At 43.0% G+C, this 10,944-nt stretch overlaps 1 protein-coding gene across 1 annotated transcript in view; it reads left to right on the top strand.

Moving 5' to 3' along the window:
- LOC125446965 (ubinuclein-2-like) overlaps positions 1–10,944 on the top strand; it is a 138,277-nt gene that overhangs the window by 99,703 nt on the left and 27,630 nt on the right. The window contains exons 11-13 of the mRNA XM_048520997.2: positions 4,185–4,328; positions 6,343–6,393; positions 9,294–9,336. Coding sequence (XP_048376954.1) covers positions 4,185–4,328; positions 6,343–6,393; positions 9,294–9,336 — 238 coding nt within the window. The remainder of the gene's footprint in view (positions 1–4,184; positions 4,329–6,342; positions 6,394–9,293; positions 9,337–10,944) is intronic.

The following is a 10,944-nucleotide window of genomic DNA, read 5'->3' as shown; positions in this document are numbered from 1 at the left end:
CTCTCACTCTCTCACTCTCTCACTCTCTCACTCTCTCACTCTCTCACTCTCTCACTCTCTCTCCCACTCACACTGTCACTCTGTCTCTCTCACTCTCACACACTTTTTCTCTCTCTCTATCACACTCACTCTTTCTCTCTCTCTCACACACACACTTTCTCTCTCTCTTTCTCTCACTCACACTTTCTCTCTCTCTCCCTCTCCCTCTCCCTCTCCCTCTCCCTCTCCCTCTCCCTCTCCCTCTCCCTCTCTCACACTCACTCTCTCACTATCTCTCTCTCTCACTATCTCTCTCTCTCACTATCTCTCTCTCTCACTATCTCTCTCTCTCACTATCTCTCTCTCACACTCTCTCTCTCTTTCTTTCTCTCTCTCTCTCACACTCACTCTTTCTCTCTTTTTCTCTCTCTCACTGTCTCTCTCTCTCTCTCTCTCTCTCACTGTAGGTCTCTCTCTCTCTCTTTCTCACACTCACGCTCTTTCTCTCTCTCTCTCTCTCTTTCTCACACTCACGCTCTCTCTCTCTCTCTCTCTCGCGTGCGCGCGCTCTCTCTCTCTCGCGCTCTCCCTCTCCCTCTCCCTCGCGCTCTCCCTCTCTCTTGCTCCCACATACACAGACCTCTCACATGCACACGTTCTTCCCGGCGCATACTCAGTCTCGCTCTCGCGCACACATCTGTGTAGTAAATCATTTCATCCAAAATGTTCGTTTATTTGCAGATACATTTTATTCTTTTCAAAGAACACTCAATTTGTAGTCACAGTCAATCAGTATGACACCTTTTATAAATTCCAGCTTTCAGACTAAAACCAGCCTGACTCCAGGTTAAAACTCAGAAAGATTCTGAACTAAGCCTGACATCTACATTTCAGTGTCTGACCTGAGATGTCCCCTTTTGTATATTCCTACCGCTTTGCCTGATTGTTAGAACAGCACTGATATTGACTTTTTATAAATACTTTACACACCAACTACCACCATTAATCACCTGCAGAGACTTATTATCTGACACTCCATTCGTGCCATTTGTATGACTTTTTGATCTCTCTGCCTGTAAACTTGATGTCTGTATGTCCTGCTCTCTTGCTGCACCTGATGAAGGTGCTGTGCTCTGAAAGCTTGAGTTTTCAAATAAACCTGTTAGTGTCGTGTAATTCGTTATAGAGGACAAGTGATCACAGAAATGGGTAATTGGAGATATAGATGACCATGTGTTGTGTTGGGACACTGGACTTTTATCTTTGACACCTGAGCTCAAATCCATTTTAACAGAAGTAAAATTTGCAGATGGTGGAGCTCTGAAATACAAACAGAAAATCCTGGAGAAACACCATGGCAGTATCTGTGGTGAGAGAAACTAAGTTAATGTTTCAAAAGCCATGGTACTTCTTTTTCTGAAAAAGTCATGGTACTGAAAGCATGAGCTCTGTTTCTCTTCCACAGATGCTGCCAGACCTGCAGGGTTTCTCCCATGCTTTGCTTTTGTTTCAAGTCCGTTATATGCTGATGTAATGGATGTTTCTCACTGGACTGAGTTCAGCCAGCCTTGCCCTCTGTTCCTATCAGGCAGAGGCCCAACGTCAACCTCTGATGTTTTGGTCTAAGTCAGTCATCCTGGTTAACAAAGGTGTCAGCAGTAGTTCGTGTTCTGAAGTTCTGAATACTATGCATTTTATCAAATCGGCCGGCGTAGAGTTTTCTTCCACAGCCCCAGCTCAGTGGTAAAACGCTCTGAGTCAAAAAGATTGTGGGTTCAAACCCATTCCAGTAACTTGATCAAAAAAAAATTTCCTGGCTGATAATCCAGTGCTTTACAGTACAGTAAAAGGTGCCATCCTTCAGATGAATTGAAGCCACAGCTGGCCCCTCAGAAGGGCATAGAGATCGTATATCACCATTCAGAGAAATGCAGAGAATTCTTCCTGGTGGCTTGGCTGGTATTTATCTCTTGGGTAATATTATTATTCAAATTATCTGGTCATTCACAGACTGTTGGCTGTGCTGCAACCTGTTTTGTTTCCCGCATTACAGCAATGATGACACTTCAAAAATGCTTCATTGGTTTTGGGAAGTCACAAAAAGGTGCAATTTCCTGCTTATGTTTTCTCTCTGACTAGTCGCTTTTGAATTCTAAGGTTAATTTTCTGTGGGCATGACACTTTGGAAAGGAGGTCAAGACTTTCAAGATGGTGCAGAGGATTTTATACAATACAATACAGCACAGGAACAGGCCCTTCGGCCCACCAAGCCTAAGCTAATTTCTATCCTTATTTTGACACGCTACTTTTGCCCATATGCGGTTTCTATCCTTTTATTCCCGTCCTGTTCATGTGTCTGTCAAGATGCACCTTAAACATTTCTAATGTGTCTGCTTCCCCCACCTCCACTGTCAGCGTGCCCCAGCCACTCGCCATCCTCTGTGTTAAAAATCTTCCCTGCAATTCTTCCGTACACCCCTCCTCACCTTGAACCTGTGTCCTCTTGTAGTTTCTACCCTGGGAAAAAGCCTCTGACTACCCACCCTATCAATGCGTCTCTTAATTCTTTCGGGCCACCCCTCAGCCTCCATCATTTCAGTGAAAACGATCTGAATGTATCCAACTTGTCCTTATAACTGAAGCCTTCCAGACCAGGCAACATTCTAGTAAAACTTCTTTGCACTCTGTGTCCAAAGCATCCACGTCCTTCTGGTGGTATGGCGACCAGAACCGCATGCAATTTTCGAAATGTGACCCAACCAAAGTTTTATACAGCTGTAACGTAACTTTCCCAAGCCAATGAAGGCAAGCATGCTGTATGCCTTGTTGACCACCTTATCCACCTGTGTTCCACCTTTCAGGGATCTGTGCGGTTCTGCCATTTATTATACAATTTACACCTGAGTTTAATCTTCCAAAATGCATCACCTTAAACTCCATCTGCCATTTCTCTGTTCAAATCTGCAGTCAATCTGTATCCTGCTGCATCCCTTAACAATACTCCTCACTATCTGCATTTCTGGCAATTTTGTGTGATACGCAGACTTACTAATTAGACCACCTAAATTTACCACAACAAAGGTCCCAGCACTGCTCCCTGCGGAGCACCACTTCTTGCTGACCTCCATTCTGAAAAGTACCCTTCCGCCCCTACTTTATTTTCTATGACCAAACCAGTTTTGTATTCATCTAGCCAGCTCATCCAAATCCTATGAGATTTTATCTTTTGTATCAGCCAGCCATGAGGTGCTTTATCAAATGTCTCATGAAAGTCCATATGGACAACATTTTATTCACAGGGCTTCAGTTGTGTAAACAAGAAAAGGTTTTTTTGCTGACTTTTTTGATGTCCTGTACATTTGCAGTATTTTCCCAATCATCTCTTATCTGAACTGAGTGTTAGAAAGGCCTTTAACCTTGGAATGTACCTGACCTCCTCTCTCACTTCTCTCCAGCAGGGACCTTCTGGATAGCAATTAGACAATCGGGATAAAGAATTTCCCTGAAGTCAGCTGACAGCCAGTTTGATGAACTGTTCTGATCTGTAAAGCTCAGTACCCACACTGTGGTACAGTTGGGCTACTGGGGAAAATTGTGGAACTGCCACTGTATTTGTCAGTGGTTTAAAAGATATACTGGGCCTTAAGCTGGTTTCCCCCATAACCTTCTTTGCTGTAAGGAGATCGGATCCATTTCCTTTGGGTTTCTCCACACAAATGGAGCTCATCCCAGTGAAGAAATACCCTCTCTGAGGTCTTGATCTTCTTAAAATATGATGCCTTGCAGCTGAGAGCACTTCTGCTGAGACTTAACCTTCTTAACAAAGGCAAAACTTTCTTGCTTTCAAACAGCCTTACCCGCTTGTTCTGTTGTCTAGAAAACGCTCTCTATCTTTGTAATTGTTGAAGCTGTGTTTTAACACTTGAGAGTCTACTGGAGATACAGCTTGGCATGAAAGCAAGAGAGACACCCAGAAGTAAATCTGACTCCACTAAGTTAGGTACTGGCTGTCTGGGTTCTCATGTGAGTTGCCATTTGCCGACAATGGAGGATTGATAATCCATTGGATCTGTAAAGCAGCCAAGGGCAACACCTCCAGGAGAGGATGATAGAAATTTGGGATAAAGAAAGTGGAGGCTGTGAACAGCAACCAAGAAAATGTCCAAATTCTGACAACACTCTCTGTTTATCATTGCTGTAATCAGGGACCTGCTGTGTAACCTGGTGAAGATAAAACTAGGATGTTATGAACTGGAACAAAACAAGTCACAATCAGCAGAGGATTATCTGAAAGCATTTATGGAGACTGAGGTGAAACCAATCTGGCCCAAAGGCTGGATGCAGGCACGGTAAGATGGACTGCGTTTTACAGTCTCTGTACATTTTGAAGAGAAATGAATGATTTGCACAATGACAGATGCTCGAGTATTAGTTTCATTCATTTAGCGTTTTGTTTCTTTCTGATTGCATTTTAATCATTCTTCCCCCAGCTCAAGCATGGCCTTTTCAGGAATGACAGTGTAGCTGTTCAGAGCGCTAATCAGAACCCCCTTTCCAGCAAGAGACACTGGCTACCATTGAGTACATGGATTTCCATCTCAAGCTACGTCGGCCATGGCTCAGTGGGTAGCTTGCTACCTTCTGAGTAATCAAGATGTGGGTTCAAGTATTCAGAAGCTTGAGCTCAATCTAAGCCGACTCTGAAGTGTTGTACCAAGAAAGTGCTGCATTGTTAGAGGTGCAGTGAAATGTGAAACCGAGGTCCCATCTGTAGTCTCCAGTGGATGTAAGAGATTCCATAGCTTTACTTTGAAGACTGGAGCACCCCACCGCGCCCCGGCGCCGCCACCATCGCCGCCTCCCCACCTCCCCACCCAACCCCAAAGAAACATATCCTGGACAATATTTATCCCTAACCATGTCAGTAAACAGCTTATCTTGTCATAATCTCACAATAATTTACAACTTCCATTTACAACTCAAGCATCATTCTTTGAGCTGGGTAGCTCTTTAAAACTAACAGCATCAGCAGCATGAAATAGGTCAGTATTTGACATACAATTTTTGCAGAACAATATGTTCCCTCTGGCATGTCATTGGACCAGGAATAAAGCTGGCTGACCACTTCCTGAGATCCTTCAAAAATGGCAGGCCATGCATGAGAAGGGTATTTTGAAAGGCTGTGGTTGTGGCACAAAGGTGTTGACAGAGCAGCTTGAACAACAGGTGCCAACTCTGCCCACCCTCTAAATTGGCTGAAGAATTGTTGTTTGGGCTTTGTGTCTTCAGTTTCCCAAGAGGTGAGCTCCTGCCCACCTTAGTTCGACATTCAGGTGAATTGGTTGGGAGGCAAAGATCTGAGTGAATGGTGCAAAAGAGGAAACATTTGAGGCAAGTTCAGCATTTGCTGCTGCTGTGAAATTTGACCTGATGGATAAAGTGGCATCATAGAAATCGCAATCAAACCTTCTTGATCTAGAAACACTGGGTCCTGACAGATCTGAAATGAATCATTGACCTTACAGTTCAAAAGGAGGGCATACAGATCAATGGATAGTGAATAGATAGCCTCATTTCCCCCACTCTGCAAATGTTTTCAAATATTTATCTGGTTCCCTTTGGAAAGTTACTATTTAATCCGCTTTCACTTCCTGTCAAAGCACTATGTTCCAGGCCATCATAACTAATTTAAAAAGCTGTATCTCCCTGTTGTCCCTTTTTGTTCTTTGGACAATTACTTTAACTCAATTTAAGTCAGTTTTCTGATTACTGCCCCCTCCACCAATAGTTAACTTTACTCCTGTCATTATCTTGATGATTCAAAGACTTATCTTCCTATAAACACAGGTGTTTTTAAAGGCTGTTGGGCAGACCAGAACTTTGCTCAAATCCACATTGCACCTGCCTTCTCGACAGGGAGATTTCAGTCTCCACAGCTCCCAGTGTGCCGAAATGGGTTGTAAAGGAAATTGCGGCACAATAATCAGTAGGTCCTTGAACGCTGCTCCACAGGGATCCCAGCGCTGAGGGAAATATACATCAAATATCTTTGAACAGTTACACAGCCCTGAGAGAATGGAAGCTGACAGCAAAACCAGGTTGAGAGGCACAGAGAATACTGTTATGAATAAAGGTTTAAAACCATCGTCTAGTACATGGGTAATGTTCTTGGGTTAGGATTAAAATCATGTTGACGCAGATGCTAGGAAGTTCTACTCTGCAACTGTCACTGAAACAATGGGATTCTGATGACATCTCACATTCTGATCAGAAATATAGGACAGGACAGACCACCCCATCCCCTCAAAATCATTGATAATGGTCTGAATCTAGGACCATAATGTGCCTCTTTTTCTGTTTCAGGATGCTACTTAAAGAGAGCAAGAGAGTGCACAATCACCTGACTGCCACACCGTGAGTAAAACCATAGCCGGTTGTTTTTTTTTCTTCTATTTTCCCATCCTTCCCTCTGCAGGCACAGATTTCTTCGCAAAGTAAGTTCTGTAGTGCTCAATTTTCAGTGTCCAAGCGGATACGTGACAAAATATGGGTATTTGGGAGGAGGAGCAAAGAATGCCCTTAGAACCAACTTCAACTCCTTCTGGGGGAGAAAATCTGAGGAAATAAGATCTCAATTCCTTTAAAAAGATGAGCAGTGACTGGGAGTTAACTACTGAATGCAAGATAGTTGGGCAGTAAAAGTGAGCTGTTAGGGGATTGTGAACATAGAACACTGCCACAGATCAGGGTACAAAGTCTGTCAGTAACACTTGTTGCCATGAATGAACAAATCAATGCCATCTTCATCACATCAGATTGCTCCCAGTGTTTTACAGGGATTGAATTCAGAAACTCCATCCTCTTTTCAGAGGAAAATTTCAAGGAACTGTTCTTGTTTGGAGTGAGTTCCATTGAAGAGTCGATTTGGTTTCTGTCTCCACTAATGCTGCCAGACCTGCTGAATTTCTTCAGCATCTTCTATTTTTATTTCTTCACAGAGCTGCATGGAAAAGTAGACTGATTGGGAAGTTGATTAAACCTGTGCCCTACACAATCAGCCCACAGACTTTCCCATCCTCTCCTCCTGTCAAGGGAATTCTGACTAGCCTGGAATCTCCCAGCACAAGAGGAAACCCTTCAGTTTGCTGGTAGAGATATCCACCCTCCCCAGTTGGTCCCACTCCGCCACTGTTTCCTCAGACCCCAGCAAATTGTTATCCTTTTCAAGTATTTATCCAATTCCCTTTTGAAGTTACTATTCACTTGGTCTCTAGATGATGACTCGTTTTATAGAACAAATTTCTCACTTTACCTCTGGCCCTTTTGCAAATTATTTGAAATAATTTTGCTAATTAATTACAGACTATTCTTAATTGCAGAGTTGGTTTTGTCTTATTTACTCTAAAAAAATTCTGACTAATTTTGGACAGCTATGTTAAATTTTTCCTCGACTTTCTCTGCCATGTGGCAAACAATCTCAAATTCATAAATCTCTGCACATAATTAAGATCTTCATGCGAAGACTGTGCTGTATATTCTGCCCAAGGTTTTGCTCTGAAACCACCCATTCAACAGCCATACTGGTGGTATATATATATTTGCTAAGCACCCTATTTAAGGACATGAAATCATTGATGCTTTTTTAATGGAAACGATTTTAAATCCATTGTAAACCTGCCTCAGAACAGCCCTGTGAAATTGTTGTGGTGTGCTGTGAACAAGAGGGATTTCTGCTCACCCCTTTACATGCTGTCTTTATAATCATCACAGTTGCTTTGAAAAGAAAATATGGAGTCTTCAATGGCCTGGAAAGTAATGTAACACCCACTGGTCAATTAGGTGGGAATGTTCAATGGCCATAACTGCGAACACACCATTAGATATAATTTTCTTCTGTGTGCATAGGCAATTTAATGGTAAAAATTAAAATCGAAGTCATCAAAAATTGAGTTTGATGAGGAGTAAATGCATTGTATGCAATTAAATAAAACATATTGCTTTGACACACGTGTCTATAGAACCTTTAGTTAGGAAACGTTCTATACTACAGGACCGATATAAATGCAAGTGCCATACCCATTATGTTAAGACTTGTATTTCGTGATTTCAGAGATGTGTGATTCAATAATAATAGATTACTCAGTCTTACATAGTCACAAACAGGATGTTCAGTACTGTCCTGATAACCTAACCACACTCCGTACCAAAGCACCATATTAACAATGAGCTGCCACTGATCAATTGTGCATTTCCAGCACTAACCTCAGCCACAAGACCTTATGAAAAATTATATCTTTACTGAATTGAGACATAACTTCATTCAAAGAACAGTGATTCTTTGGAATTTTCCACTCCAGACAATTGTGGAGTCCCCATCATTGAGTACATTTAAGACTAAGGTGGTGAGACTTCTGGTGTCTCTCAGAATCAAGGGAATTTGAGAGTGGGCAGGAAAGTGGAGTTGAACCCCAGAATCAGCTGTGTCATTATTGAATGGTAGAACACACTCAATGGGCTCTATAGTCTATTGGTCCAGTTTCTTGTGTTCTTGTAAATTCCTTTTCCTGTCCGTTTCAATGACCAATAAATCAGTTCATGGGGCACACCCAGTTTACAAACATGAAATGATTTGGGATGCAGGATGCGAATTGTTTCAGTACTGGGATACCCAAAACCCAAAAAAAGCAAATTAGGAGATATAATGGTGACGTGGTCTCTGCACTGGGTTTCTTCATCAGAGGTTCTCAGTTCAAATTGTATGCTTGCCAACAGAGTTCAATAAATTTGCTGATCTGTGGGCTGGCATCAGGAAAGAAATGGGCTGCTGCATTACCATAAGATCTCAATGAGTTCAGTAACATCCTTCAAGAGAGAGATCCAGCCTCCTTTATCTGTCCATTATGACCTTCACCTGACTACAATTGACCACACCTGATGTGGCTAACCAACACTACCCAGCCAAGATCCACTGTCACTATCTCACTGTGTTAGGTTTAGGACCAAATGCTGCCTTGCCAATATCACATCCTGAGAACAAATACTGGAACAAAAAGAATACCCCCAGACTGAAGTGAGTGTTGGAAATGTGCAGCAGCTCATTCAGTGTTAAAAAGACAGCTTGAGATTTTAGGGAAAATGTTTCTTCAAAACTGACCAAAGAATTTACCTAAACATTCTTTTTGTTTTCTATTTTGAATGCTAACTAAGGTGCTATATGTTTTACAATACATTTTTGTTTGTAATACCTTTTTAAGCAATTTTCTTGAAGTTGATGGAGTCAGAGTTTCTTTTTCTCACAGTATTTCCTTTCCTAGGGCCAAGAAGAAGGTGATATTAGCCCCAAAACCTAAAGTAAAGGTGAATTTTTCTCTTTCTCCCTCAAGCAAACATGTTTTGATTTATTTATGGAAAGGAAGATACAGTGCCCTATCAGAAATGCAGTGAATTGCTTTGGGAACTAGATAACACGGTATGAAGCTGGATAAACACAGCAGGCCAAGCAGCATCAGAGGAGCAGGAAAGCTTGATGTTTCAGGTTGGGACCCTTCTTCAGAAATGGGGGAGGGGAAGGGGATTCTGAAATAAATAGGGAGACAGGGGAGGCGGATAGAAGATGGATAAAGGAGAAGATAGGGTGAGAGGAGACAGACAGGTCAAAGAGGTGGGATTAGAGCCAGTGAAGGTGAATGTAGGTGGGGAGTTAGGGGATAGGCCAGTCCAGGAAGGACGGATAGGTCAAGGGGGCGGGATGAGGTTAGTAGGTAGGAGAGGGGTGGTGGAGTTTGAGGTGGGAGGAATGGTTAGGGAGGTGGGGACTCACTGGGCTGGTTTTGGCATGTGGTCGGGGGAGGGGATATTTTGATGCTTGTGAAGTCCACATTGATATCCTTGGGCTGCAGGATTCCCAAGCGAAATATGAGAAGTTGTTCCTGAATCTTTTGGGTGGCGTCATTGTGGCAATGCAGGAGGCCCGGGATGGACATGTCGTCCAAGGAAAGGGGTGTGGTGGGGGTTGAAATGGTTCACGACTGGGAGGTGTAGTTGTTTGTTGCGAACTGATTTTTTTTTGGGAAGGAGATAGAAGCGGGCGGTGCGGGGTTGGGGAATGATGAGGTTGGAGGCACCGCCCACTTCTATCTCCTTCACAAAAAAAATCGTTCTTCAATACCGCACTGCCCGCTTCTATCCCCTTGCCAAAAAAAAACTCCCACCCACAGCCTCCAACCTTATCATTCCCCAAACCTGCACCACCCGCCTCTATCTCCTTCCCAAGAAAAAATTCTGAAGACCTGCTTTGGGAACTAGTTTTCTTGCAAACAAAACTTGTGTTCCTTTGGCCTTGCTCCGTACATTTGTTGAGCATTGGGATGACGGCATTAAGGATCAGTGCAGGTGGCATTAGTGTGGAAGGGTAGCAGATGGGGGTTGGCCCAGGAGAAGGGTGAAGGGTCAGTGTGCACGCAGCTTGCCTTAGCTGGTACCTGTGAGGCAAAGAGATGCATCACTGAAATGGGCATTAATAACCCATTGCCTGTTTATCCCTTTTCTCTCCTTCCCCATTTTCTTCTTGCATCTTGCACTCTACCCTGAATTTCTTAGATTTTCTTGAACTGCCTTACATTTCTCGTCCCTAGTTTTGGTCTCACCCACAAATGGAAATATTTATTCACTATTTACTCTGTCTAGTCTTTTCACTATGTTAAAGCCCTCCACCAGGTCACCCCTCAACTTCCGCTTCCCTCGATCGCTAGTCATACAGGAATTTTCCTGCCGGTCCCCAGCCCAATAACAGTCATGGCTTTTTCTCTCTTGGGTTAGAAGCAGTGTTGGGGCTGAACGAGTCAAGCAGTAACTCAAACTCATACAGGCATTGGCTAGTTAATTATTTGTTTTGGGGATGTGGACAATTTATTGTTGGCAGATGATATTGAGGTTTGGGTGGGAGGGAGGGGGTGAAGTAAGCAC

This window comes from Stegostoma tigrinum, chromosome 38 (assembly GCF_030684315.1).
Source record: "Stegostoma tigrinum isolate sSteTig4 chromosome 38, sSteTig4.hap1, whole genome shotgun sequence".
In the NCBI taxonomy this organism is placed as follows: Eukaryota; Metazoa; Chordata; class Chondrichthyes; order Orectolobiformes; family Stegostomatidae; genus Stegostoma; species Stegostoma tigrinum.
The sequence above is the reverse complement of the archived record's forward strand: the minus strand, read 5'-3'. Positions and strand labels throughout refer to the sequence as shown.